We start from the raw sequence: 26,924 nt of genomic DNA, 5'->3' as shown, positions 1-26,924 counted from the left end.
GCTGATAGAAGCATTACAAGGTCCTGTTGACATTGCAGTGGTGAAGTGTGTAGCTCATACTAAGAATACAGATTTTGTGTCACAAGGTAATAGATATGCTGATGAAGTCGCACGCTATTGTGCGGAACAAAGTTATTCTTTCTCAAAGGTGGAAATAGAAGGTGCAGAAGAAAAGACTGAATTAAGTATGATGTTAGAAACTGTAGACACTTGGGAGGATTTAAGAATAATGCAGGAGAACGCACCTGAAACAGAGAAAAAGGCATGGGAAATAGCAGGTTGTGTGCGAAGTGAAATGGATTTTTGGGTTTCAGCAGATGGGAGAGCTGTGTTACCTGAAGAATTAGCTAATCCCATGGCGAGAGAAATACATGGTCCAGTACATCTAGGAAGGGATGCTATGATGAGAGTGTTTAGGCAAACTTGGTATTGCCCTAAATTTAGAATAGCAGCAGAATCAGTATGTAAGCGATGTGTTACCTGCCAACAACTGAACGTAGGCAAACGAACACCAGTCACACTGAGTCACATTGGGAGGTCGGGGGGGCCTTTCAATAGAATGCAACTAGATTTCATCGAAATGCCAAGAGTCAATCGCCTTCGGTATGTGTTGGTGATTGTATGCGTATTTTCCAGATGGGTTGAAGCGTACCCTACACGTAGGTGCGATACACTCACAGTGGCTAAATTGTTGCTCAGGGAGTTGATACCGCGCTTCGGGGTGCCTGCCTCTTTGGAATCTGACAGAGGAAAACATTTTAACAGCGAAATAGTGAAGATGTTGTGCTCCACACTGAATATCGATCAAAAGCTGCATTGTAGTTATCGACCAGAAGCTTCAGGAATTGTGGAACAAGTGAATGGCACTTTGAAGAATAGATTGGCTAAAGTAGTGGCATCCACATCTTTGAGTTGGCCAGATGCTCTTCCATTAGTGCTCATGAGCATGCGCAGCACACCTGATAGGAGGACAGGTCTCTCTCCCCACGAGATCCTGATGGGGAGGGCCATGAGACTTCCTACAGTTCCAACTACTGCTCTATTGAATATTACAGATGATCTGATCTTGGATTATTGTAAAGGACTGTCTGACGCCATCCATTCTGTGTCCCTTCAGGTGCATGCGGCTGAAGTTCCAGCAGCGAGGAACCTGTGTCATGACCTGAACCCAGGGGACTGGGTCTTAGTTAAAAAGCACGTCCGGAAGAACTGCCTAGATGTTCGCTGGCGTGGGCCCTTTCAGGTAATCCTGATAACGAACACCGCGGTGAAGTGCGGGGGGCTGCCAAATTGGATCCATGCATCCCATACTCGAAGAGTTCCAGCACCTCTAGAAGGAACAGCTCCCATCCCAGACGAAAGCCCGGAAGTGGAAGAAGAGTCGCAAAAAGGGATTGAGGCAGCTGAGGAGGTGTCAGAAGAAGTTGGGAACGCATCGGATTCAGAAGAAGAGCGAAGGCAGGACGGCAGTGAGACAGAAGACGCAACTGAAGGAGAGAGCAGAAGTGAATACGACTCAGACTCAGATCCGTATCGGAGCGACCAAGAACCAAGTGGGAGGACAAGAAATAGGAGAATAAGGCTTGGAGCTGCCACTTGGCCAACAAGGAGAAGAAGGCTAAGTTTGAGGTCGGCCCAGGAAGAAACGCTTACTCCTATATCCGAAGACTCAGATCCAGAAGAAGATATCCAGGATCAAGCCGAGGAGGGTCTTAGAAGATCAAGAAGGGTGCGAGTGCCTAGCAGAAGATACTCTACTCCCGACTGGACCTACCTTGTTGCAGATGTCTGGGAGACACAGAACAGGGAGGATCAGGGAAGTGGAACTGATCAGAACTGACCCGATCATCACAGTGCAAATAAAGTTTCTACTGCCAGGAGCGGAGACCGAAAGGTTGCTGACACTCAACATCGTTCATCCTGCTCTCCTGAGTGGAATAAGAAAGTTGATTTTAGAAACAGTTGAGTTTCCAGTTTGTTGTTCACGATATCCAATATTGGAGGGAACTCTTCTTCGTTTGGAAATGCTTGAGCGAGTAGTAGAAATGCTAGGAGCGCTTATTGTTGTGGACTAATATCATATTGCGAATGTCTTCAAGGGGGTGCAGAACTGGGAAGGTGAAGAAAGTGATCTTGATTAGAACGAACCCCTTTGTAATTGTGGATGTAGAACTGATAGTACCAGGAGTGGAAATTGAAAAAACGCTAACTCTCAATTTCGTCCGTCCACTTGTCTTGAGCGAAATAAGGAGAATAATCCTAGAAAAAGTTGACTTTCCATGTTGTGGTACGAACTGTCCAGAACCTGAGGGAATGATACTTCGGATGGACATTTATGAAGAAGTAGTGTCACTCCTTGAGTCATACATAACTTCAGACGAAAATAAGACTGTTGCAAAGAAATTGTAAAAACTTGTTGCAAGATAACCTAGCGCCGAGTGGAAGAAGAAAAGTGATAGGGGTTTCATTTTAGTGGATGGAGAAGGGCTAGGGTTGTCTATTTTCTACTGGACTTTGAACTGTTTTGCGGAAACAAATTGTCAAGCTTCCAAGTGTTCAAAGAAAGACATTGCAAGAGAGAAAGACTTTGTTCGAAAAGAAGAGGAAGTGAATGCTGGAAGAAAGTCGAAAACTACACTGTTTGAGAACATGGAGGCTGGCAACCCGAACCGCAGGGCAAAATGTATAGCTGTTATATCTTTAGGAGTAGTGGTTTCTCTTATAATTTTAGTGGTAACTGTTTCATTCCTAGCGGGACACGAAGGGGATGAAACCACAGTTAAGGAGGATAAGGGAGTGTCAACACCGAAAACTACCGTTATTAAAGAGAAGGGAAACATCAATGAAAAAGACAAAGCATTGTTAGATGCAGAAGTAAAAAGGTTACACATGGATGAGTCACAGGGAAATTACAAGTCAAATGCTTATGCTAAATTGCTTTATGAATATGTTGATGCCATGGAAGTAAAGGATTGTTATGTCTGTATGCAATTACCAGCTTCAGTGGAGGAGGGTATCAGATACCATCATCTCCCGTTGACATATGGAATAACGTGCAGTTTATTGTTAAGTATGTTTTATGGACGAGACGGATTTGAGTATTACTTCTCGAATTTCGACTCGACATTGCCAGAGGTTCCGAATTTCAAGCATTTGAACAAATGGGACTACTACAAAAGCGAAGACAGATTACACAAATGGTTTATTCCATGGAGAACGTTAGATACTTCACATGCTCGAATCAACAATCTGACTTGTCAAATATCAGAAGTTGAGAAAAAGTTTATAGCTCAGGTAGATACTAGATACAGGAAGCAGAAGGTATTGAAGGCATCAGGACAAGGGGAAACAGATTGGACCAAGGAGGAAAGGGCACAACAACGAAAAGGTAGTATTGGTCCAATTGCTTTGGATAAGGAGAAACGGGGGAAACTGTGCATTCACAGGAGTTACTCCTATTATGAAAACGTTTATGTAGGACAAGTCAACTCAGAACATGCCTTTCAATTGGAGTACTACTCTAAGAACTTCATGAAAGGGATGCAAGCAATACCAAATGTATATTTTGTATGTGGAAGATATGCCTATGTGAAGTTACCAGATAATTGGTACGGATCATGCTATCTGGCTGTTGTCTTCCCTAAAATATATCATGTTGAGAATTTAGACACGCCTAAGAAAGAAATATCAACTAGATGGAAGCGAGGGCTGGGTGCAGCAGAAGTAGTTGGAGATGTAATAGGTGCTGCATTCCCTTTCTTAGGATTGATAATGAATGACATTAAGATCAGGAGGTTAGCTACAGTCGTAGATAGGCTATCTGCCAGTACTGCAAGATCCTTGATGCTGATAGAAGGGGAGATGCAATCGATTAGGGCAATGGTTCTTCAGAACCGACTTGCTTTAGATGTTCTGTTAGCAAAAGAGGGAGGAGTCTGTAGGGCCTTGAAGGTCCAGGAATGCTGTACTTACATTCCAGACAATTCAAAGCCTCTAGAGAAGTATATACAAAACATCACTGCCATACACTACGAAATTGAGGACCTGGCAAAGGTAAATGTGTGGGAAAAAGTAGGCCATGGAATGGGTAAAGTTGGAAGTTGGTTTGCCAACTTAGGAAAGGGTATCGTTTGGTACATATTGAAGCCCATCATCATAGTAGTGATTTGTGTAATCACTTTGTGGGGATTGGTGCGTTTGTATCAATGTTATAGAGCAAATAGGTTGCAGAGAACTATGAAGAAACAGGAAGAAGAGTTGACAGCGATGCAGGACACTCAATATAAAAGTCTGAAAGCATTAGAGAGTATGAAAAGAAGTGGTACTGTCCTGACTTCACTTTAAAAGGTTCTACATTTTTAGTGTCTTGGTGATGATGACCCCTGAAGGTCATCAAAGGGGGGACTGAGAGAGCACGAGTTTGAAAAAATGTATAAGTACGCCATATTTACAAGCACGTAGTTAGTTTAAACATGTTTTGCACACGAGTGTTTTATATTCAGTAGTGAAACGTATAGAATGTTAAGTAGAGTAACTATAATCATAACGGTGTGAGATTAATGTAGAAATGTTGGAATATATGTGAAAACCTCATGTTCTCAGGTTAAAAGAATCATGTCCGAATTAAATGTAACTTTGAAAATCCAGTATTATGTGTAGGCCTTAGGGCAATTCACAGCAAACCTGAACGTGCTGCTAAATTTACGTGAGATAAGGTTGACATGGTTCTTCCAAAATGTACTATTGAACTTAGGGTTAAAAGTATATGCTTTATAGATGTGTTATTTTAGAAACGTATGCTAGTTAAGAATGTTTGCTGTTTAAATCAAGTTAACGTTTTAAGAGTGCAGGGACCTGCTGCATGTAAATCAAGTAGGCCGGAGCAGATAATGTCATGTAGTTTAAAATTGCCATGTGCTCGTTAGAGGAGAGGTCGTGAGGTGTCCAGCATGGAGCTTTGAGAGTGTTTTATGACCAAAGATATGGTGGAGTCTGGAATTTGAGGCCCACTGCAGGATGAGCTGTATGCAGGTGCGAGGGTCCTAATCAGCTCGAATGAAAGGGACTTTGTTCAGTGGCGCCTTGCGCAGGCCTGTAGGAGTTTCCAGGAATTTCAGGGGGTATCAGCGCACGGAAGAAGGAGCCTGGGAACCAAGGTCAACTATAACGAGGGTCTTCAAGAGTACCATCATGGAGTTTACCGCGCAAAGATGTACCACGTGAGGGGCGTCCCAAGGGGCGTTTCTATTGGAAATGTGATTTGGTATTAGGGAAAGTGACCCGGGAGGAGAGCAGAGCAGATGATTTTGGGGAGCCTAAGGAAGCGGATGGGTAGGCAGATAGGCTGATCAGGAGAGACCCATTATCAGAGAAGAGACAAAGAGAAGTGCGTGATCTTCTTAGGAAGTCACCACGGCTGACACCTAGAGGGTTAAGATCTTGCTAAGTAGGGATGTCACTTAGTATAGTGTAGGGACAGACTAACCTTAATTTTCTTTTCTGTAATGACTTTGAGGTTGCAACTTGTATTCATTTTGGCAACGCTCATGTTATTGGAAGTTGTACTTATTATTTTGTTCTTCAGACTCAGACTATTCAAAAAGTTCATGTTCATAGTGATACCGATTTATCTTCTTAATCTCATTTTGAGAAGTTTGTATCTTCAGTTATCTTTGACTTTATATTAAATCTTTAAAACTTAATTTTGGTCAGTGGTCATTTAGAGTGGTGTAAGTTCTTAAATTGATTGCTTTATTGTGAGATTACCTTTTACTCAAGACAGGTACCAACGATTCAGTCGACAGGAAATGGGATTTGGTAAGATAATTAGTAACCAGTAATCCCGCGTTAGCATATTCATTAAGCCCATCTTCGTATTTCTAAGAATATGCACCGGCCTAGGAAGCTCCGGAGGAAGGCGGAGAATTTGTTTGGCTCAAGTAAGTGGGAACTGCCTTTGTCTCCGCGGTGCAGTGGCTCCAATTCTTAAGATTGGCTTTCATCTTATCAATACACGTATACATCAACTACCTCCTTATTTTCATTTCAGAATGTTATGCGAGATCAAACAGATATATGTTAGGGTTGGCCGTTCAGAGAGGTAGGCTCTTGTTGGTTGCAGGGTGCTCTTCGTGCAGCAGCCTTAGCTTGCTACGTTTCATAGCCAGTTTAGCAGACTGAAGATTTTTTGAGAAACTGATGCCTGCTTTTCGCTAACTGTTTTGATCCCCAGATTCTCTCAAAATCCAGGTATCTTTTTAAGGTTGCATTAAAGTGCCTTCAAGGGTTTGCCCTATTTCGCTTCTGGATGAACTTCCTATAGCATGCACCATGGTGCAGTCTACTGATCCCCACAATGTCTGTATTTGAATAACCTATAGCATGCGGAAGCCTCTTAAAAGTAGCAGGTACGCGTGGCTGCATCTGTTCTCACACTCTGCAGCACGTCAATCTTATGCACCACAATGTTTGAACGTTGAACACCTTCTACACTCACCCAACACCTCCCGTATGGGCCAGCCTATATTCTGCACCTTTTTAGCTATTCAGTCCATAAGGATGCCAGTAAACATTGGAGTATATCGTGGCCTAGTCAGGCATTTGTAGCACTGTATAAATACAATGCCCCTGGTGTTATTAGTAATACTAGTTGACTACAAAAGCCAGTTAAGTAGTCAATGGTTAGCCCCTGCATTGACCATCTTAGTATTGAGAACAGCACCGATACGGCAATTGAACTTCCTTCTTGGACACTGCGATAGACCTAATAATTCTAGGGCCAGATTTATCAAGGTTTTGCGTGACCCCTGTGCCACACAAGGGGCTGCAAGGCCCACACAAAACCTAAGTGAGGTTTATCAGGCCACACAAGGCCACCTTGCATGGCCCTGCATGGCTTGATAGATCTAAAGTAACTCAGTACAGCACAAATCACAGACTTGCGTTACTCTGCTCCAGGGAGGCATTCCATTGATGGAACGTGGGTGTTCCTACGTATCCAACCATAGATTTTGTCCCATTCCCAGATTTACCATTTGTGGTAGACCTTGGAACGCGTCAAAATACTATGCCTCCCCAGGTGAGGTATAACGAGGAGAAATATCTCCTTGTTTTTACCTCTTTCTATGTGTGCTGCATTCTGCTGCACTCATGGAAAGAGGAAAATGCCTCTCAGTATTGTTTTTGTGCAGGAAGATGTACCTTCCTGCGCATAAACAATCCTACCTACAACGCAAGCACGCTTGCACCATGATACAAGGGTGTCTGCATTGGCACTAGGCAGCCATAAGTGTGCCAGCTCTAGGAAAGGACAGGAATGCGTTGTATAATGTTAAATACAGTGCATTCCTGCTCTTTCTCTTTCACACAGCGCAACAAGGTGGCTTGCTGCATTGCGCGGCGTAAGAAAATGATAAATATGGGTCCACGTGTTTTCCTGTGGAACACGGTCTTGGTTTGTGCCCAAGTGGTCTCTATTTGATTCCTTTCGCTTAGAAGGTAGCTGGCACATTTCACTAACACCTTAAAATATAGACAATTAGAATTTCTAGAGTACAATTGGGATTGTTTGTGGGCTTCATAAAATGTTTATCCAGCCTCCCTTAGTGAATCAGGCCCATGGTCCTATGTTGTACTTTTGACTTTCACCTACTAAGACTGTGGGTTAGTCAGTATTTTCTTAGTAACTTTTCTTATTAACTACCCGCTGACATGTGGCTTGCAACGCATAATTCGAGGACTTGAACGGTGTCTACTGTGGGAAGTAGCATTTTCTGTTGGACACAGCTACTTATGCTGAACCAACCCTCTGCTGGATGTCTATTGTATGTCTGAGAGAGAGAAGGATTTCACAGGCTGATTCAGATACCACAACATGTGTTCACAGGAATTACTAGATCAAGAACTGGACATCTGAAGCTCTGCAGTGTACCTGGTCACTATGTGGCCTTGCTTGCGCCTATGTCAAGGACGAATAAACTCTACAAAGTCATCTCAAGACTTTTCAGCGTCTACAAAAATAGCTGTTTCACAATAACATTTGATCAAATCCCTAGAGTTCGTCAGATAAGTATGACATGCACTCCAAACATCAGCTGACCTGCTGTTGAAATAAGGGCTCCTTGTTCCTCCCCGACATTATGTGTTGTTGATGCCTTTTAAAGAGTCAGTGTCTGTTGTGGTGCCCTTAACTGTTATTTCTATTCATTCTGACAGAGACAAGGAGACTTATTGTATCTCAGATTCTTGTTAGACCTTCATCCATCAATTTCACTTCTTTTAGAAACGTCAGTGCTGTTTTTTAGGTTGTAATGTCTGTGTAAAAATGAGCAATGCGGACGCGACTGCGGTATGAGACTGCCTGACATATACCTAGCGCTGGCTGTTGACACTCAGAAGCTGACTTAGGAGCATTTTTAATATTTATTCTTTATTTTGCGACGTCTTTCACCTTTTAATTCCTGTTGCTGTTGCTGCTTGCCGGTTGCACGCTGAGCCCCGCCCCGGCATTTCCCTGTTCCACCGCGGGCTAATTATCCCGATCGAAGTGGAGGGAAAGTCTGTTTCCGGGTAGGCGGCGGTCTAGTGGTGCTGCTGTGACGGATATAAACACACACAGAAGGCGGAGCGCGCAGTGGACGCGACTGGGGTATGAGACTGCCTGACATATACCTAGCGCTAGCTGTTGACACTCAGAAGCTGACTTAAGAGCATTTTTAACATTTATTCTTTATGTTGCGCCGTTTTTCACCTTTTAATTCCTGTTGCTGCTTGCCGGTTGCACGCTGAGCCCCGCCCCGGCATTTCCCCGTTCCACCGCGGGCTAATTGTCCCGATCGAAGTGGAGGGAGGGTCTGTTTCCGCGTGGGCGGCGGTCTGGTGGTGCTGCTGGGACGGATATAGACACACACAGAGGGCGGAGCACGCAGCGGACGCGACTGGGGTATGAGACTGCCTGACATATACCTAGCGCTAGCTGTTGACACTCAGAAGCTGACTTAAGAGCATTTTTAACATTTATTCTTTATTTTGCGCCGTCTTTCACCTTTTAATTCCTGTTGCTGTTGCTGCTTGCCGGTTGCACGCTGAGCCCCGCCCCGGCATTTCCCCGTTCCACCGCGGGCTAATTATCCCGATCGAAGTGGAGGGAAAGTCTGTTTCCGGGTAGGCGGCGGTCTAGTGGTGCTGCTGGGAAGAATATAAACACACACAGAAGGCGGAGCGCGCAGCGAACGCGCGTAGCGACGCGCCTGAGTCGCTCCAGAGTCAGGCCCGTCCGCGTCTGTCCGCGCCAGACCAGCGCCAGCAGCCAGTCCCGCTCCTCGAAGTAAAGCGCCCTATGGCCACCCTCAGATACTGCCGACTAGAGCTCCTTTCCCTAAATACCTCCCTCTCCTCCAGTAATAGGCACATCCTGAAGCACGTACCTTTGTCCTTGTCTAACCATCTTATATGTTTGTATGGAAATGTCCGTTCCCTCCCCACACATTCTCTTGAAATATGGGCCCTATTAGACCAAGAATCACCAGACCTCTTTTTTATCACGGAGACCTGGCTCCAAGAAACATCTTTCCCGGACTTAGCAACAGCTCTGCCTATGGGTTGTAGTATCTTAAGACTAGACAGGACCGCCAAGAGGGTAGGAGGAACAGCAATAGTCTACAAATCCTCCATAAAAATCTCGACTATTGACACGCAAATTACTAAATGGGGTGAATTCCTCATCTTTTCCCTTGATCTAAACGAAAAGGAATCCTGGAAAGGAGCGCTTGTCTATAGACCGCCTGAAAACAAAACCTACTTCGCCACTCAGCTATTGGACACTCTGGCCCCTCATGTCTTAGCCTGCAAGAATTTTTTGCTAATAGGAGATTTTAATCATCATATTGAGCTGAGGCAAGATATACATACCTCCTGAATTAATAAATAGCATCAATGCATTGGACATGACGCTACTACAAACTGGTCCTACGCACAAGGCCGGACATACCTTAGACCTCCTATGCACTAACTCCCAGGGAATTTAGATTGTGGATCTCTATCCAGTCCTATGGTCGGACCATGTGATAATAAAGTTCAACATTAGAGTGAACGTGATCAAACCTGTCCACCCAAAGAAGGTAAAAATGAGTAGGGCTTGGAACAAAATCAATTCTGACTCTCTTACCAGCGCTTTTACGCCTCCCCTTGTGACTCATAATGCTGATCCAGATAAGGTGGTAAAAGACCTAGATGAAGCAATCACCATGGCATTAGATCACATAGCCCCAAAACAGCTAACTAAATGTCCCAACACAAGATCTCCCTGGTTCACACCAGACTTAAAACTAGTGAAACAGACCACTAGGTCCGCCGAGCGTAAATGGCGTAAAACAAAGAATCCTATGGATAAACCACAATATAAAACTGCACACAAGGACTTTATGAGCCAGATAGCTGCAGCGAAGAAATTCTATCTAGGAACCAGAATTGAACAAGCGGGAAATTCGCATAAAGAGGTATAATCCATAGTAAAGGAATTTTCTAATCCTTCTTCTGGCCAGCCACCCACCACTGAGTCCCAAGAGTGGGCCGACAAGCTTTCCACCTACTTTAAGGACAAAATAGATGATATTCATAAGGCCTTTCCCAAAGGGACTAAACAATCTAATGCTAAGGACAATGCCACAAGTTCATTTAATAAGTCTACTCCTGAACAAACATCCTTGTCTAAAACCTTGTTAGAATTTCATACTCTCACCGAGGAAGAAGTTAGCGACAAATTAAAGAAAGCAAAATCAGGCTCCCCAAGTGATCCTGCATCTGCCCAGATTTTAGCAAAAATAGCCCCTGCCATGATAACTGAAATAACGGCAATTTTTAATCTATCACTAGCCCAAGCCACCTTTCCTGCGTCTTGGAAAGAAGCAACGGTTAGACCCATTTTGAAAGAGAATAATGCTGACCCGAAGCAACCAGTAAACTATCGTCCTATCTCCCTCTTACCACTGTTTGGCAAAATAATGGAGTCCCTAATCAATATCCAATTAACCAAACATTTGGAGGACAATATGCTATTGGACACTTCCCAATCGGGCTTTAGAGCCTTCCACAGCACCGAGACCGCCCTTCTGGAGGTAGTTGATAACATCCGACTGGCCATGGATGCAAAGCAGTCTGCCATCCAGATTTTATTGGACCTGTCGGCGGCCTTCGACATCATCTCTCACAGCGTTCTGTGAAGGCGGCTGGATGAGATTGGTGTCGGGGGTCCCGCACACAGGTGGATCCAGAGCTACCTAATACTAATAGGGAGACGGTCAAAGGTCAAAATTGGTTCATTCTCTTCACCTTATGTGGAAAACGATAAAGGTGTCCCTCAGGGTTCAATTTTGAGTCCAACTTTATTTAACGTATATTTATCACCACTGGCCAAGGTAATCAAAGCCTATGGCTTTGATACGGTATCATACGCTGACAATACCCAGATTTTGATAACATTAGGCCCCAACCCTTTAGAAGCTAAAGTTAGATTTCAACAATGCATGATTTCCGTCCGTGAGTGGATGACAAACAACTACTTAATATTAAACGCCGGAAAAACGAAAATCATGCTGTTTGGCATGGCTAATAAAATTTGGACGAATGAATGGTGGCCTCCGTCGTTAGGCCCATGTCCAGCCCCGAAAAATTTAGTTAGGAACCTTGGAGTCACCATCGATGACAAACTGTCCATGTCAACTAACAATGGCGATTTTTGGGGCTGGCACTGCTCGGTTTAATGCTGGTGATCACGGTTATGATCTGTGGCGTGCTAGGGAGGTATCGCTGTCTGGTCCTAACAGCGTGTAGAATTACAAAGTCTAATACAAAGCTACCCCATCCAGGGGGAAGGCTCCTCCTTGCACTGCAAAAGAGACTGCACGAGTCTTATTCACTTGAATGCTTTTTAATAAAGTTTTGTACACCTTTGGTTTGTTTGTGTATTGTTTTCCATTTCAACACATTCATTTCATGGTTGTAACAATTTCGAATTCATCATGCATTTGCTGTGACATCAGGTACATATATCATCATCTTTTCATATATCCCAATGCATTTCGGGCTTTCTTGCAGCCCTTCGTCAGGGGGTTACTTATTGCGTTGTTTTCTCAATGCTGATTACTGTGTAGAAGATTTCTCCGTGTGGTGGTGAATACCGCTAACCCTCCGTGAAGTCCACGGAGGGTTAGCGGTATTCACCACCACACGGAGAAATCTTCTACACACAGTAATCAGCATTGAGAAAACAACGCAATAAGTAACCCCCTGACGAAGGGCTGCAAGAAAGCCCGAAATGCATTGGGATATATGAAAAGATGATGATATATGTACCTGATGTCACAGCAAATGCATGATGAATTCGAAATTGTTACAACCATGAAATGAATGTGTTGAAATGGAAAACAATACACAAACAAACCAAAGTTGTACAAAACTTTATTAAAAAGCATTCAAGTGAATAAGACTCGTGCAGTCTCTTTTGCAGTGCAAGGAGGAGCCTTCCCCCTGGATGGGGTAGCTTTGTATTAAACTGTCCATGTCCCCACATATAAATAAAGTTGTTCGCATCAGCATTGGGCTAATGAGAAGCCTCAGAAAAATGTTCAAGTGGATTCCACTTGCTTCCCGGAAACCCCTTATTCAGGGCCTTATAATCAGTCGCCTTGATTATGGCAATGCGCTACTTGCTGATGTAAACGAAAGCTCCTTAACCAAGCTCTAGACCCTCCAAAACTCAGCAGCGAGGTTGACCCTCGATCTTCCACCTCGCACCCCCCCTCTGTCCCATGTCTAAAGAAACTACATTGGCTCCCAATAAGAAAACGTATCAAATTTATAATATGTTGCCTGGTGCATAAATCTATAAACGGACATGTTCCCAAATACCTGCAGAGAAAACTCCAGGGTTATTGTCCAGGGAGAACCCTCCGTTTATCCAACAAACACCTTTTAAGAGTCCCAAAGGTTAGGACGGTCAGAAATGGGGATAGAAGCTTTTCCAAAATAGGTCCCACCACTTGGAACACTCTACCATTGTCCATCAGAACTGACCTTAATCATAAAACGTTTAGTAAAAATCTTAAAACTTGGCTTTTTTAAACTGATATAAAATCCCCTGTCAGACTATCTCTAGTCCAGCCTTTCGCAAGCGCTCTGAGACCGAACGGTGATTTATGACTATACAAAAATAAATACATAAATATAAACATAATGCTATATCGTGGCAGGCAGACAATGTCTCGCCGTTCACGGGTATGCAGAAAAGTTTTTCCACTTGAAAAACAAAAGCCTCTCCTAGCCCAGTGCCTTGGTGTCTTCACATTTGGTTACCATACATTATTTGATTTCTTAGGATATATTTTATAGTAAGTGTAATTCTGTAAACGTTGAGTCCTCTTCTTTCTTTGTAGAGTTCAGGCTCTGATAGGAGTGTGACTTCGTAGTCTTCACTCACTACCTGTTGCTTTTCAGTAAGCAGCAATATGTTGCCATCTTTTGTCACTATTAATAAGGAAGACCAATGCTCATCCAAAGTCGCTTCCCTTCTTTTTCCAAACCATGTACCTTATAAGCTCAGGACACCGCTCACCTTGTGGATCAAGTGCCAGACTCATTACCTTAAGGTGGAATGCCAGGATCCTGCTCTGGAGGTGAAGTCAAGTTGTAAGCACGGGTACTTTTATCAACAACAGAAAAAGATCTGCGATGAGTACTCCGCTTGAGCCCAAGATAAGGCGTGCGTGTGCAAAAGAGACCTGGTCACCATTGTCTCCTGCAGCAAACACCTTGTTATCCCTCTCTTCAAAGCCAGTCCCTAGACTGTCCGAATTGTACGATGAAAGGAGCATCTATGATTGGAAGTATGTAGGACACCTCGTAGAGAAGTCACATCTAATGCGTACTAATAAGATGCCCTAAATCTGGTTAACAACTAGTGGTTAGTTAAGTGGGGATTTTATATGACCGCACCACAGGTACACAGAAGCACAATTCTCTGTGAACCTGTTCTCTTTTAGTGGACCATATAGTTTGTTGGTGCTGTTCCAGATAAGGACGAAAGCTGTATCCAGAGAGATAACACCTTCACTTGGGTTTACAGGTTTTTGACTTGTAAAGAGTTGTAAGAACACCAGCATGATCCTATTTTGAACCATTTGGCTGACACTTCATCTGATAGTCCAAGCAAACTTCGAAAGAGAGCACCATTCATGGACTTGGGTACAATGGGGGTTTGGTGTGGAGAGAGGGAGGCACCCATTGCAAAGATACCACTTCCAATTCCCTGCTGTTTCCACACAAGCTTGTGCACGCTTAAAGCTAATGGCTCAAGTCGAAATGGGTCTGCCAGTCTGCTTTCTTTGCTCATCCTTACAGTAATGTTGATATTACATATCTTTGGATGTGGGCAAGTGGCGAAATGTACCAACTTCGGATATTCATGCGGTGTCTTTGTGCATGCAATGATTGTTCATGTTCCTAAAAAACAAGGCGTACATAGTTGTTACTTATGGTAGTGTACGACCAAACATTTTCTTTTATGCAGTCAGCGGGTTATTTTTTGGGCCTTTAGCTTATATCAATATATAATTTGTAAGTAGTAACAACTCTATTCTGTACACAGTTTGCTGTTAATTAACTTATTATTAACAAGGCAAACAACAAAGTTTGCCTACTTACTTTCTTGAGAAGGACATGTCATTTTGAGTTTTGCTAAGAAATCTTTTGTACGTCTGTAACATTATCCACTATCTTTACTTTACCGCCTGTAGTGGGAAAGTGCTGTAATGAATTGCAAGTTCAAGACAGTTTTAATGGTAAATCCATGTTGAAGCACTTGGTAAACAGAAGTACTTACCTCTTTTCTGATAGATATTTATAAATATAGATTCTGCACCTTTTCAGTTCCCCTGGGCACCAGACTGTATATAGACATTTTGCCAGCAGCAATTCACACATGCTGACAAACTGTGCTCTCGGACTCTGCAGGTGTCTCACAATTCTCCCCAACCCCCCTGGAGAGATGGTCTTGAGCCATATAGAGACGCCACCCCTGTGGGATGTTGTCAGTTTCTTTTTTTTCCTGTTCAATGCTCTGCTCCCAAACTTTGCATTGGTAGTAACAGACTTCCTAAAACTTTAGCACAGTTGTGTGTGTAGGAAAATACCCTCTCTGTAGGCTACAGGCTTTAAAGCGCGCTGTGACTGCAGGAAACTAATGTCGGTCACAGATCCGCACAACGTCTGCCTTTGGTGGGTAGGTACCAAGCATGATTTTGAGTCCTGAAGCAGGTGCTCCCTGATGCACCCTAATGCTATCAGGAAGCTTGAAGCAATGGCGTAAGTTTCTGATCATAAGAAGCAAGGTTGGCCACGGCCGATGTCCCAGGGCCCCTCCCTAAAATGCTCTCGATCCAGCCCAATGTTTTGGACTTACCTGAAGATGAAGTTGAAAGACAAGTCTTGATGTAAGCACAACAATTCCAAGTTGGATTCCACGTGCTCCTACTCCAGGGTGAGGTTATGCAGTCTGTGACCCAACTCTGTTGCCATTATTTGACTCCACTCTACTTCCTCAGCTTGATCTGATGTACCCTAAATTTTGTGGGAATCATCAACTCGGCAGCTGAATGAAGCCTTCGAGGAAGCGATGCTGCACCTTTTTCGGATTATACTGGATCCCCATGGAATGCCTTCAGCCCCATGGATCTGCTACAGTCTCTAAGATGAAATGGCCCCCTTTTGTGTGGTCTCTTCAATTTTTAGTTACATTGTATTGCTGGTTTATAGAGCCTTCACACTGGGGTGCTGCTGTTTGGTGTATGTGCTTTGACTCCTAAAACATGAACAAATTGGCTCCCCTCTGATTGGCATATCAAACTCTCCTATAAGGCTATAATATTTAGCGTAGAAACCACACTGACGGCATGGAAAGTCGAAGGTCACTTGTGGGTTGCAGCACGTATTGTGCCATTTACTAATGTGATGAGGAAAACATAGCTTCAACTATACCAATATAGTCTGATTGCTGCAGTGTAAACCTACATCCCAAACTATTAAAATTACCCCTTTGACCGAGGTTAAGCCTTTTTAAATATTAATAAGTCACCCCTATGTGGGCCTTGAGGCCTAAAAGGTATGGGGCATGTCATATAAAAGTGGAAGATGTAGAAATGTAATGTTACCATGTCCCTGTAGTGTCTAGCCGCAAAAGCTAATTTTACTGTAGAGGACTCTGGCCGTCCTGTGAGAAAACTAGAGAATAGATTAAAATATTAATTATCTGATTTTGGACCAGCTGGTAAAATTATTCAACAACTATCTTCAATAGCAGATCCAGTTTGGGGTAGCTTAGGAGTAGGAGCCTACTCGGTTCCCTAACTACAACCCTGCCTGGAACAGAAGCTCCGCCTCCTGAAAAAGGATTTCCCTTAGACCACTCTGTGAGAGCTTGCACTAATGCAAATAGGATGTGTTGTAAAAGTGGGTAGGGTTGCCCCTAGAACGTTTCACCCATTGATTAGAGGTGTTACTCTCAGTACCTTTTGGTGCCCAATGAAGATGAAGGGCTGAGATTGATTTTAGATCTTCGGGTCCGGAATACCTTCCACCAGAAGTACAAATTCAAGATGCTGACTCTTGCCCAGGTCCTCTATGCTGTAGATCTGGAGAACTGGATGGTGCATTGGATTTCCACAACACTGGAACATGTTTTCCCTGTGACTAACTTGGCCAGTCTCATGTGTACATAGTAAATGTCATTACTTTCTGTCTGCTGTGAAAGTGATGACCAGGAAACCCATTGAGAATATTAGGAGTCTGATTACAACCATTTGTGGCTATAAGTCAATGTGTATGGTTGAAAATGGATCCTTTTGCAGCTGTCAAGTATCCTCAAAGAATACCTGGAATGCTTAAATGTTTTTAGCACTGCATAATTATACTAAACCTCCGCGTACAATTTAGCTGTATTAAAGCCCAAAAATTACGATTCAATAACTTCTTTCTGACAGTTTCCATCCCTGGAAATGTTTGGAGATTCACTTCAGCAAACTGTTTGTTTAGTTGTGCCTTCAGGCTCGGAAGGTGGATACACCAACTCCAGACTGCGCAGAGGATTCTGGGTAAGAAGTTTTTCTTCCGGCAAACATATTTTTCCATGGGAAAAAAATATTTTCCTGTGAAGAGAATCATTAAAATGCACATTTGGAAATACGTCATCTAAATGTCAATGTCGCTATTCGGCAATATATGCTGTGGCTAATCTGGTTTACAGTGCTCTGCATTGTATCTGCTATTTGACACAATAAAATCTGTTCCTAAAAAAAAATAATTACAAAATGTATTTGCACAGTGGACTACCTTTCCTCAATGTGGAGTTTGTCTGCACATAGGAACCTATGTTGCAAAACTAGCTGCTTATGTCACTTAACATTCCAGTAAGCCTCTAAAGCTGACCTTGGTTCATCTTTCTAAGCTGACCACCGGGAATGTATGTGAATCCCTGGAATTCCTAAATCCACATCTGTGAGTCCGAGCAGTTGTAAATGAATGAGTATTTATTGTGACGCAGGCCCTAGGATTTGTAGGTTTTCCCTGGCTTAGTGCCGATCCACGGCACTCACAACTCTGTTCTTTGTGTTGTCCTTTCAAAACGTTATTCACCAATCAATTTTTTAAGAATGGGTTATGGGTGTCTTTCCTATTAAATAGGGGAGGCACAGAGATTTCGGTCCATTGCCAGTGACGGTTCCTCCATTAGGGTGGAGGAGCGTCACCCCTGCCACTGCCAGTGCAGTAAACATGAAAAATAAAATGGTAATAACGAGATTTTATTGCCATTTTATATTTCAAGCAGCCAGCCAGAGCCGAATGTGGGAGCAGTGCCATTGTTTCTGATTGGCAGCAGGGAGTACTGGTGGTTTCTGCTCCAGTATAAACTGTGCGTGTCACTTTGGCCGGCTGTTTTGCAATGGCCTGCCTGAGATGCACATTTTAAACCTCTCCACCCAGCTGTCTTAGGCAGCTGAGTGGAGAGCAGGCACAGGGCCCCTGTGCCCGAGGGAGCGTCGAGGCAGCCCGCTCCAACCAATCCTGGTGCTTCTCTCATACTGGTTAATATTATCAGCAGCATAAGCAGGGCCGGACTGGGAACCAAAACCGGCCCTGGCAAAGTGCTCGGCCGGCCCCCCTCCTCCCCCTGGGGAGGGGGGGGGATGCCACCAAGCTCTTTACCAGGGCCGCTTTTCCGCCGAATTTGTTACAGGGCCGATTTTGCAGCTTTGCTGCAAAAACGGCCCTGTCACAAAAACGGCCCCCAGGGGCCCAAAAACGGCCCCCACCCTTGCGACCGACCAGGGAATTGCCCGGTGCCCGCAACGGCCAGTCCGGGCCTGAGCATGAGACCAGCGTCAGGATTGGTTTGGGAAGTGGCTCTGAGACTCCTAGCTGCCTTGGAGCCTTGGATTGCAGGACCGGAGAGGAACACGAGGTAGTGGTTAAATAAGCTGGTCTATTTTTAATAATACCCACTTTTAAACTCACTTGCAGGCAGTGTGGGAGACTAGCACTGCCTTGGTTTCAGCCTCAACTCCAGAACTCTCAATCCTGGCTCATTGTAAACACTGTTTATAACGACCATGATTGACCGCTTTGCAGGGTTCTCACAGTACCTGTAAGTTGGTCAAAATACTCGCCCCACCGTTTTAGAATGGAAGCAACAGCTACTGGTCCATTCCCAAGGCAATGACTAGCTATAAGTAGCTGTATCATACTTAGGTGGCATGAAAAGATATAAATGTAAGGGTACCCTCGGCCTCCCAAATATAGTACAGCCTAAACAATCTTGGAGGGTTAACCTTGTTCTCTATGCTCTACCTGCTACAGGTGGTGGGTACTGAGATCCTGGCATCTCTTAGATGGTTTTTTAGGATCCTCACCCATAAGTACCATCTGTAGCATACTTCATCATCGAATCCTCTTCCGCTGCACCTAGTGTGAGTGGGTGGGTTCGACACACTTTGCTAGTGGATCACTTTTCTAAGAGCGATTATATTGAATAAAATTGTCTGCTGGATCCTATTGTCTGTATTTTTTCTTTTAAATCTGAGGTCCTTAGGCAAGGTTAAGAACAGAGTGATGTGACTGGATATAATAGCCAGACCCATCAAATTGGGGTCAACATGTTTCAGCCTCTCAATTGCCTTAAAGGGTCAGCAGGCGTTCTTCAGGACCAAGACTAATCTAATCCTTACTCTATTTTGATTGGTATTTCAAAATTTCTAGTCTCTTAGTGGTGTCACACTATAGCATTTACAAAAATGGAGCATGAACGTTAATACAGACCACTCTGGAATGTTTCCTCTGTATTGCCTAAAATTAGAGATCATTGATCGCATCTTTTCACACTGGGCACATAATCATGTCCATTTTAATGTACAACATCATGCTACACATGGTGCACACATGAGATCACCCCACTGTCACGCTTATAATTTGTCAGACAACTTTTTAACAACACTTAAAAATGTCACATGTTGTAAAGAGAAGTAACAGTGGTTCCATACGCACACACGTGTCCAAAAAACCCTTCACAGTGACCTACATTTAACGTATATTGTTTAACTCCATAAGGCCTCGGGGTAGGGTGATTCCTGTAGTCACACACTACAAAACAAATACAGTAATGCTCATTTTGATGGTTCTCAGGTTAACCGTGCCATCCGTAACGGCCCCTCCTTACATATGCTCCCGACACTTAGTTTGTCAAGTGAAGTTGTCTTGCCATTCACCTTCTTGGGGTCCCGAGCTTTGAATCTCACCAGCTATGTGCCCTGGTGGCTTTTAAATACCTTGCATACTGCCGGGGAGGCCTTAATGTGTCCTTGTTGTGACAGTTTGCATCTTTTCTTCTGTGGGAAATTCGTTCTTCAACCACTTTGTTTTAGGGATTGTAGAGTTAAATTTGTGTTCATTAGCGGACCTCATTTGTCTTGTCATCTTCTAATTTTGGTTTGAAGTTCATTGTAAACTAATATACAAGTGAAAATACACAGCATGCCGATTTTGCTTTCTGTGCCTAAAGTAAATTCATATCTGTTTTTAATATCTCTTCCAGGTTATTGAGTCACTTGGAATGATCATTTACAAAGCGCTCGACTATGGCTTGAAGGAGAACGAGGAGCGGAATCTCAGTCCGCCCTTGGAGCAGCTGATTGATCACATGACCAACACTGAGCAGCCCGATGGGAGCAACGATGAAGGCTATGATGCTCTGGATGAGGAAGAGGAAGAAGAGGGTGGAAAGGGGGAAGTGCCCTTTAAACACTCGTTTAAAGATGTCATGAAGGTACAGTGGATACTTGCGCTACTTTCTGTGAGATTAATAAATATTTTCCGCCAATCAATGGAGCATCAACCTTTTGTTAAATGCCTAATGCTAAGGTAATATATGGAGTGGCTTTGTGCCTATGTCATCTATTTGAGATAATTAGTGATGCCTGCTTGGAGAGCAGCATATTTCATGCAGTAGTATTGTCCCTTATGCTTCCATTTTTCTTATTTTCTATGCTTTTTGACATATTGTGGGTGTTATGGCTTTTGATCTATCAGAACATGTAAAGAGGAGTACAGCAAAAGCATAGATGTAGCTGGGCATGAAATGACATGAATTTGATAAAATTGAGATTGGTGTAATAATGGTGAGTAAATAAGTGAGATGGATAACTTCCTGATAGCCCCCCAGAATGGCATGGGGAATCAGGAGGGAGGCATCTGTCCTGCAAACGTATACGAATCATATGTCTTCCTCTTAATTGTTTGCCATGTCCAGGCAACTTACGAATTCCAATATTTGTAGGCGGTACCGTTGTCATTTTCGGGAAATTGTCCAGTCAAGACAAGGGAACTAGAAAATTCTGGAATTTTTCTGTGGTGCCCACAGGTATTTTTGCATGAGAGCAAACCTAAAAGATTACAAAATCTAAACAATAAGAGCTGTGTCTGGTACACAAGCCCCCCTTCTCGACACTAGTGCTGTCAGAATCTCCCCAGGGTGTGTCCTCAGAAAGTCTTGTTTCTTATTTCAAAGTGCAGTGCCTGGATGCTAAGTAAAGGCTGCACCAGGAATCTTATATTAGACATAAGTACATCTGAATGTATGCATGATCCACTTGAAGCGGGCCTGTGGGATCTGATTATCAGGTGATGGTTATTTCTTGAAGGCAGATTACTTCATTCACATACAGTTTTACCACCCGTACACACTGCATGGCGAGTTATCAGTGCAAAGTCTTCAAAGATCACTGCATATGGTATCCAGCATGGGAGCAGATAACATCAAGAATATTAGGAAAATGCCACTTATTACCCTTGGTTTAAGTGTTCATTCCAGTTTGGTATGAAATAGCATACTACGCATTGTGCACATGCATGTAACATAAGCAGTACAAGCGTAGCAGAATACAAGGTAAGTACTTTAGAAATTGGTCAAAATAATGTGCTAAAACAATAGTTAGAATCTTATTTTCATGTCATTTCAAGTTCTGAAACCAAATGTTTGATTTGAAATTTAACTTCTTTTGTCACAAACTAAGTGACATTTGATCAACATTTACAGCGGAATCCAGTAAGATTCACAAAATGATGTCCCATAATCTCAAAGGGCTCAACAAATAAAAATGCAGTAACTGCTCTTATCTGTTTCTGGGTCTTCGTTGTGTGAAAAGACAAAGCGGAGAAAAAGACATGCCCGTTCGGCATGGGACCGCATAGCACTGCCTGGCTAATCAAGAATTAATGGAAGGATGATGTACATCTTATTCTATCTCAAGTGAAATGTATGTCAGTAATGAAACATCATCATCCATTATTCTTGATTAGCCATTTAACCTTTCGGCATGAAGCGGATCTACTCTTCTCCCCCAGCCTAACTTTACATGGCAGTAATCCTGCTGTCTATAATGCCTTGAAACCGCAGACACTACAGAGCATAAAAGACGCGAAGCATTTATGATGGAAGTGGAGAACCATTGATACAAATAATGAAATCTGTTAATATTGAGCTATCTCTATTGCCTGGCCTCTTCATGTGGTATCCATAGTTTTTAGCTTTTTTGAACAACTTGATTTTTATTTTAGGATTTTATCATCTTTTACGTCTGGTTGGTTGATGTCTTGCATAACTTTGTGCAAAGATTAATCTCCAAGTACATTGACCAGCTATGACGCAATTGGGTAACACAGCTGACTCCATAGGAAAACAACTAGACCTTCAGTTGTTTATAAAGGCTACCTGATCCGAGGGATTGCTCCTGGCTGGTGCTAGCTTGTTCTACAGTGGGGGCGTGAACTGGTAACATGTTTCCCTAATGAAATTTGAAAAATGTGGGTACCATTAAGAGGTTTTCTGAATGAAATGCAAGGGGACTTACTGCATTTAGTGAACAAATCGGTAATATGAGGCTGTGCCTTAGATCTGTACTGCACAGTGCGGGGTTTGAGCAGCGGTCAAAGTGCATTAAAAAAGTGTGTGAACTGTGATGTTGCATGCAATGGGGTGGGTCAGTGAGCGTTGGGGCGGGGTCAAAGGTGTGGCTAAAAAAATTATTCAGTAACTTTTTTGGGTCTTTTACCTTCAGGTAACTACATGTAAAATAAAGCACATCTTAAATGAAAAATAAATGCCACTTAAGTTAATCAGTGGGAAATGACCTATTGCATATTATGAAACTTAAATTAGTTCGTGTGTGTAACCAGAGAGCCATAGAATTGAATCCTGGTTGATGCAGTGTAGAATAATGACTTGTGCATTTTTAGTGCTATGAGGTCTCAGTCTGTGTCAGAAAGGACTGTGACCATGCAAGTCATTATTTTAAACTTGCCCTACGCACAGTATAAGATTGGCTGCTGCAAAACGCACAAAAATATTTAAGATAAAAAAATACTTCCAAAATATAGATTTTAGTAATACCCAGGTTGTATGTAGTACATTTTTTATAACTGTCCTTTAAAAGAACACACTTCATTGCTCAGCCTTGCAATGTCATTAAAAAATAATAAATCTGTGTCATCAGCAGGCTTCAAGTGATTCTCTCAATTAAAGTCAATACCGGCTGTCAGGTATCCTTTACATTTGCAGATTAATCAGTTTAGCACATTTACATTTCTTTCAGGCAAGCAGGCACCCTGGCCACAAGGCTTGTTTAGCTGTCTGCCCGTCCCTCGGTTTCACAGCACAGGAGTCTCCCCGCTTTACACTTCTTCTGAAGCATTTCAACTGTTGGAATTAAACGTCCCAGGACGGTTGTCTTTTCCCTAACAGTAGGAGAACTGTTTTTCTAAAATTAAAAAAGTATGGGCATGTCGCAGGGGGTTAACACAGGCCCCCGCATACCCCGTGGTGTGGGAGGGCCCCCAGCTGCAGGGGGCCCACTCAGCACAGTACTGAGGACTGAGCGCTCCGGATAAAATCCGGAGCTCGGGTCCCTCCGTGTACATTGGCCCATTAAACTTTCGTTACGCCACTGGCATGTCATGCTCCTCAGATCCCACCCACGTCGGCCGCTGGGTAGGAGTGTGTCTACTCAACTAATTAGCACAGTTGGACTCCACTTTGCAATGTGATTTCTTTTGTGAAGGTCCTCATTCGAGGAGATTAGGGTATATAACTCCAATGTATGCGCTTTAATTTAGGAGATTGGGCACAGAATGTCTTATCAAACATGATTTGTCCTGTGAGTGCAAAAGAATGTGATCAAATGTGGGCTATTACTCCCCACATAGTGGTTGTTTTGAAGATCAAGAATGAACATTGCAATAGATGGCCATTCAGAAGTACGCAATCGAAAGCAGGCAGTAATTGTTCTGGCTGCTTTCCTTTGGGGTATTGCAGTGTTTCAGCTGAGCAGTAATGGGTTCCTCTCACGGTCTCATGGTGCTTTAATCAATCGCATTACTGACTTTCCACTTTAAATTTGATCAATCATTATATTTCATCACAGAGCACCTATTTCCTCCAGCCATGTCTCCTATTAATGATTTACTCTCTTCCTTATGGTGCTCCACCTCTGTGAGTTAGTCATTCAATTATTATGGTATTTTTATGATCCTAGCAGACGTGCAGTACTGTGAGAGTTACATGAGAGTTCTGTATTTTCAGAAGAAAGGGCTCTGTGCAGTCATTGGAGTTATGTTTTTTTAAATTTGTCTATCAATACAGCGGGTGACCAGCTACAGAACGTAGCAGAACAACATAGCAGAAAATGGGAAAGTTGCATTCGGGTTACGCCATGTAAAGTAGTCGTAATTGGTGTAGGGAGACATTTTGGAAGGTGTGTGCATTAGAAGCAGAGAGGCGCGTGTTTCCCCAGATTTGGGGGGTGGAGGTGCAGTGTTACTATAATCTTAGGATATTAGTCCAGCGCGGGTACAGAATTCCAAGAGGGTTGAGGCGTGTCTAATTTTGGGGTTCTTGTTCTACTTCCTGTGGGCCTAAAGGGACAAGATCTGTGTCTGCATTGTAGCTTCCTTTGACTTTTGGAGGACCAGGCTGGCAAAGGACTGGATCCTGGTGTTGCGGTATCCATCAGGGATCACAAGCTCTTTGCCAAATGCAGCATGGCCATCACTGCTTTATACGTGCTCTGTATAATGACACACCCACTTGTGCAAGACTCTGGATTTAACGACTGAGAGCAGGCCTTTAGTGAGACCCCTGCCCAGCAGTACTGCTTACGCTATTTGTCATGGAGTTTCACTCCACTTTACCAAATTAGAATGCATCACCATTCTGAAATAAGTATGTCAAAGCCTCTTTATTTATTTCATCCACTTATGGCGCAGCATTGTATATTACTATTTTCCTGCTGGGTACTTCTTGGCTTTATCATGGAGAAACCAGGACTGCATTCTTTGGCTACAGATGTCTAAACAATGACCATTGCTCTCGGTTTGTTTGCACCTTTGACAAAATGTTATACATGACATTAGACAAAGTGCACAAAGAAATTGTAGTTCTCTATGGGATTACTACCTAACCACCAATATGCTTTTTGATGACTTCTACAAAGTGTTGGGGTTTTTTAGGGTGTTAGTACAAATGATGAGACCACACACAATGTATACATTGTGATACAAGAGTTGCAGAACACTCTGAAAAGAACTTTGGTGGTAAAGAAATTTGTAAAATAAACCTTGTTTTTTAAATTCCTATATTTGCTCTTTTTGGTTATGAGCTATTATGCATACATGAGAAATGACACGCATGTGTTGTTGTATACATCATTTTTACAGTAATTTGATTATAAAAACAAAAACAAAAAAGGTTTGCGACTAGGACTGACGGCCATTTAGCAAATGGAGTGGGGAATAAGGAGTCCAAATTTGTTTCCGTTTCTTCTTAACCTGAGAAGTTATACATATTTAATCAGTGATATATGTCATTAAAATAATTAACATGATTGCAGTAAATTTGGGGAGATTGGCTTTTAGAAGGCTGTGTATACAAGTTACCCAAAAACTGCAACGGCGCGTGCGCAAATGACAGCGCATTCCTCTTTAAGCACGACAGTTGGCAACAGCACATTGTGGCTTGGAAGAAAACCAAATGTGCTGATGTCTATTCATTGAGTCTTTGTTAATGGCAGCAGAGTAAATTAAGAGGCCTGAATTATGGTTTTCGATCACATCTTGCTATACCTTTGTGGTTTTCCTTAACTGCTGCATTTACTATTCTGAAATGATGGTCACGGTTTTTGAATTCAGGGCAGAAACCTTGGGAGACTCTATTTGTCTGCTGGTAAGACAGCAGCAGGTAAGGGTGGATAAAATTCGAATCTTGATCCTCTCAATACACCTTGCTCTGTTCCATGTTCTCGCCTGCACAGTGCTTGATTTTCACTTTGTTACACTGGTGCTCAGTGGTGAGGAAGCCAACGTGATCCTGCTCCAGGTTCAGCCGTATACATCCATGTGCTGCCATCTTCTGGGAGCGAGAGCGTACTCCTGCAATTATTAAAGGCAAGTCTGACTTCGAAGTTGATTCCTGACGATGTGCTTAATGGCTATTCTTGGCCTCAATGCCAATGGTAGTCATTGCTGCTAGCATAGAACACTGACCCCTCAATGTTCTGAGACGCCATTCTCCAGTGATTTTTCCTGTGAGTGACACAGAGCAGGGACTTAAGCGTGTGTAGCTGTAGTACGTCACCGCGCACACACATGCATGGTGGACATCTTAAACTTTCATAACCGCATATTTGCCAACCACAACTTATAAACACGATTAAGTTATGCTTTCCTGTGTGTTTGTTTTTTACGTGGTCACAGAGAAGTCTCACCATATATTGTATGACTGCTTGGAGCTGCTAAGTCCCCTAACAGTGAACACTTGATCTTCTATGACATGAGGTGTTTGCTGTGCACAGTATGGAGAGTACCACTTTCCTTTGCTTTCGTTCCATATTGCCTACATTTTGCCTTTCTGTCAGCATCTGTTTGAATTCCTTCACAACCCTACTGATCAATTTTTCTCTCATGTGCATATACTTTTTTGTTATTGTTCAGCAATCCATAAAATGGCTCGAAAGTAACCATAATCTCCAGATGCACCATTGATAAGAGCGGGCTCAAGGGGAAGCCACTCCTGCCAGATATGAACCCAGGGAGTGGGGAGTACAATGGACCAAAATCAGCTTGCAGAGATATTATGGGACCATAGTCTGATTCAGAGGATCCATCATGCAAGGCAAGGTCTAGTATTCTATAGCTGGACCATATATTCAGTGGTGGCATCGCCAGTGTTGTCTTGCTAATTTGAAACTGGAGTGTGCTCTATAAGTCTTAGGGGTAAAAGTGCAGGAGTAGCATTTCATGGTTTTAAGTATGTTATTAAGGTCAAAGAAGGATGT

At 43.1% G+C, this 26,924-nt stretch overlaps 1 protein-coding gene across 4 annotated transcripts in view; it reads left to right on the top strand.

Annotated features, from left to right (window-relative positions):
- SPIRE1 (spire type actin nucleation factor 1) overlaps positions 1 to 26,924 on the top strand; it is a 579,327-nt gene that overhangs the window by 182,889 nt on the left and 369,514 nt on the right. For all 4 annotated transcript variants that reach the window (XM_078687482.1, XM_078687481.1, XM_078687480.1 and 1 more), the window contains exon 3: positions 20,135 to 20,365. In XM_078687482.1, the coding sequence (XP_078543608.1) occupies positions 20,135 to 20,365 (231 nt within the window). The remainder of the gene's footprint in view (positions 1 to 20,134; positions 20,366 to 26,924) is intronic.

The sequence above is a fragment of the Lissotriton helveticus genome, chromosome 4_1 (genome assembly GCF_964261635.1).
Source record: "Lissotriton helveticus chromosome 4_1, aLisHel1.1, whole genome shotgun sequence".
NCBI lineage: Eukaryota > Metazoa > Chordata > Amphibia > Caudata > Salamandridae > Lissotriton > Lissotriton helveticus.
The sequence above is the reverse complement of the archived record's forward strand: the minus strand, read 5'-3'. Positions and strand labels throughout refer to the sequence as shown.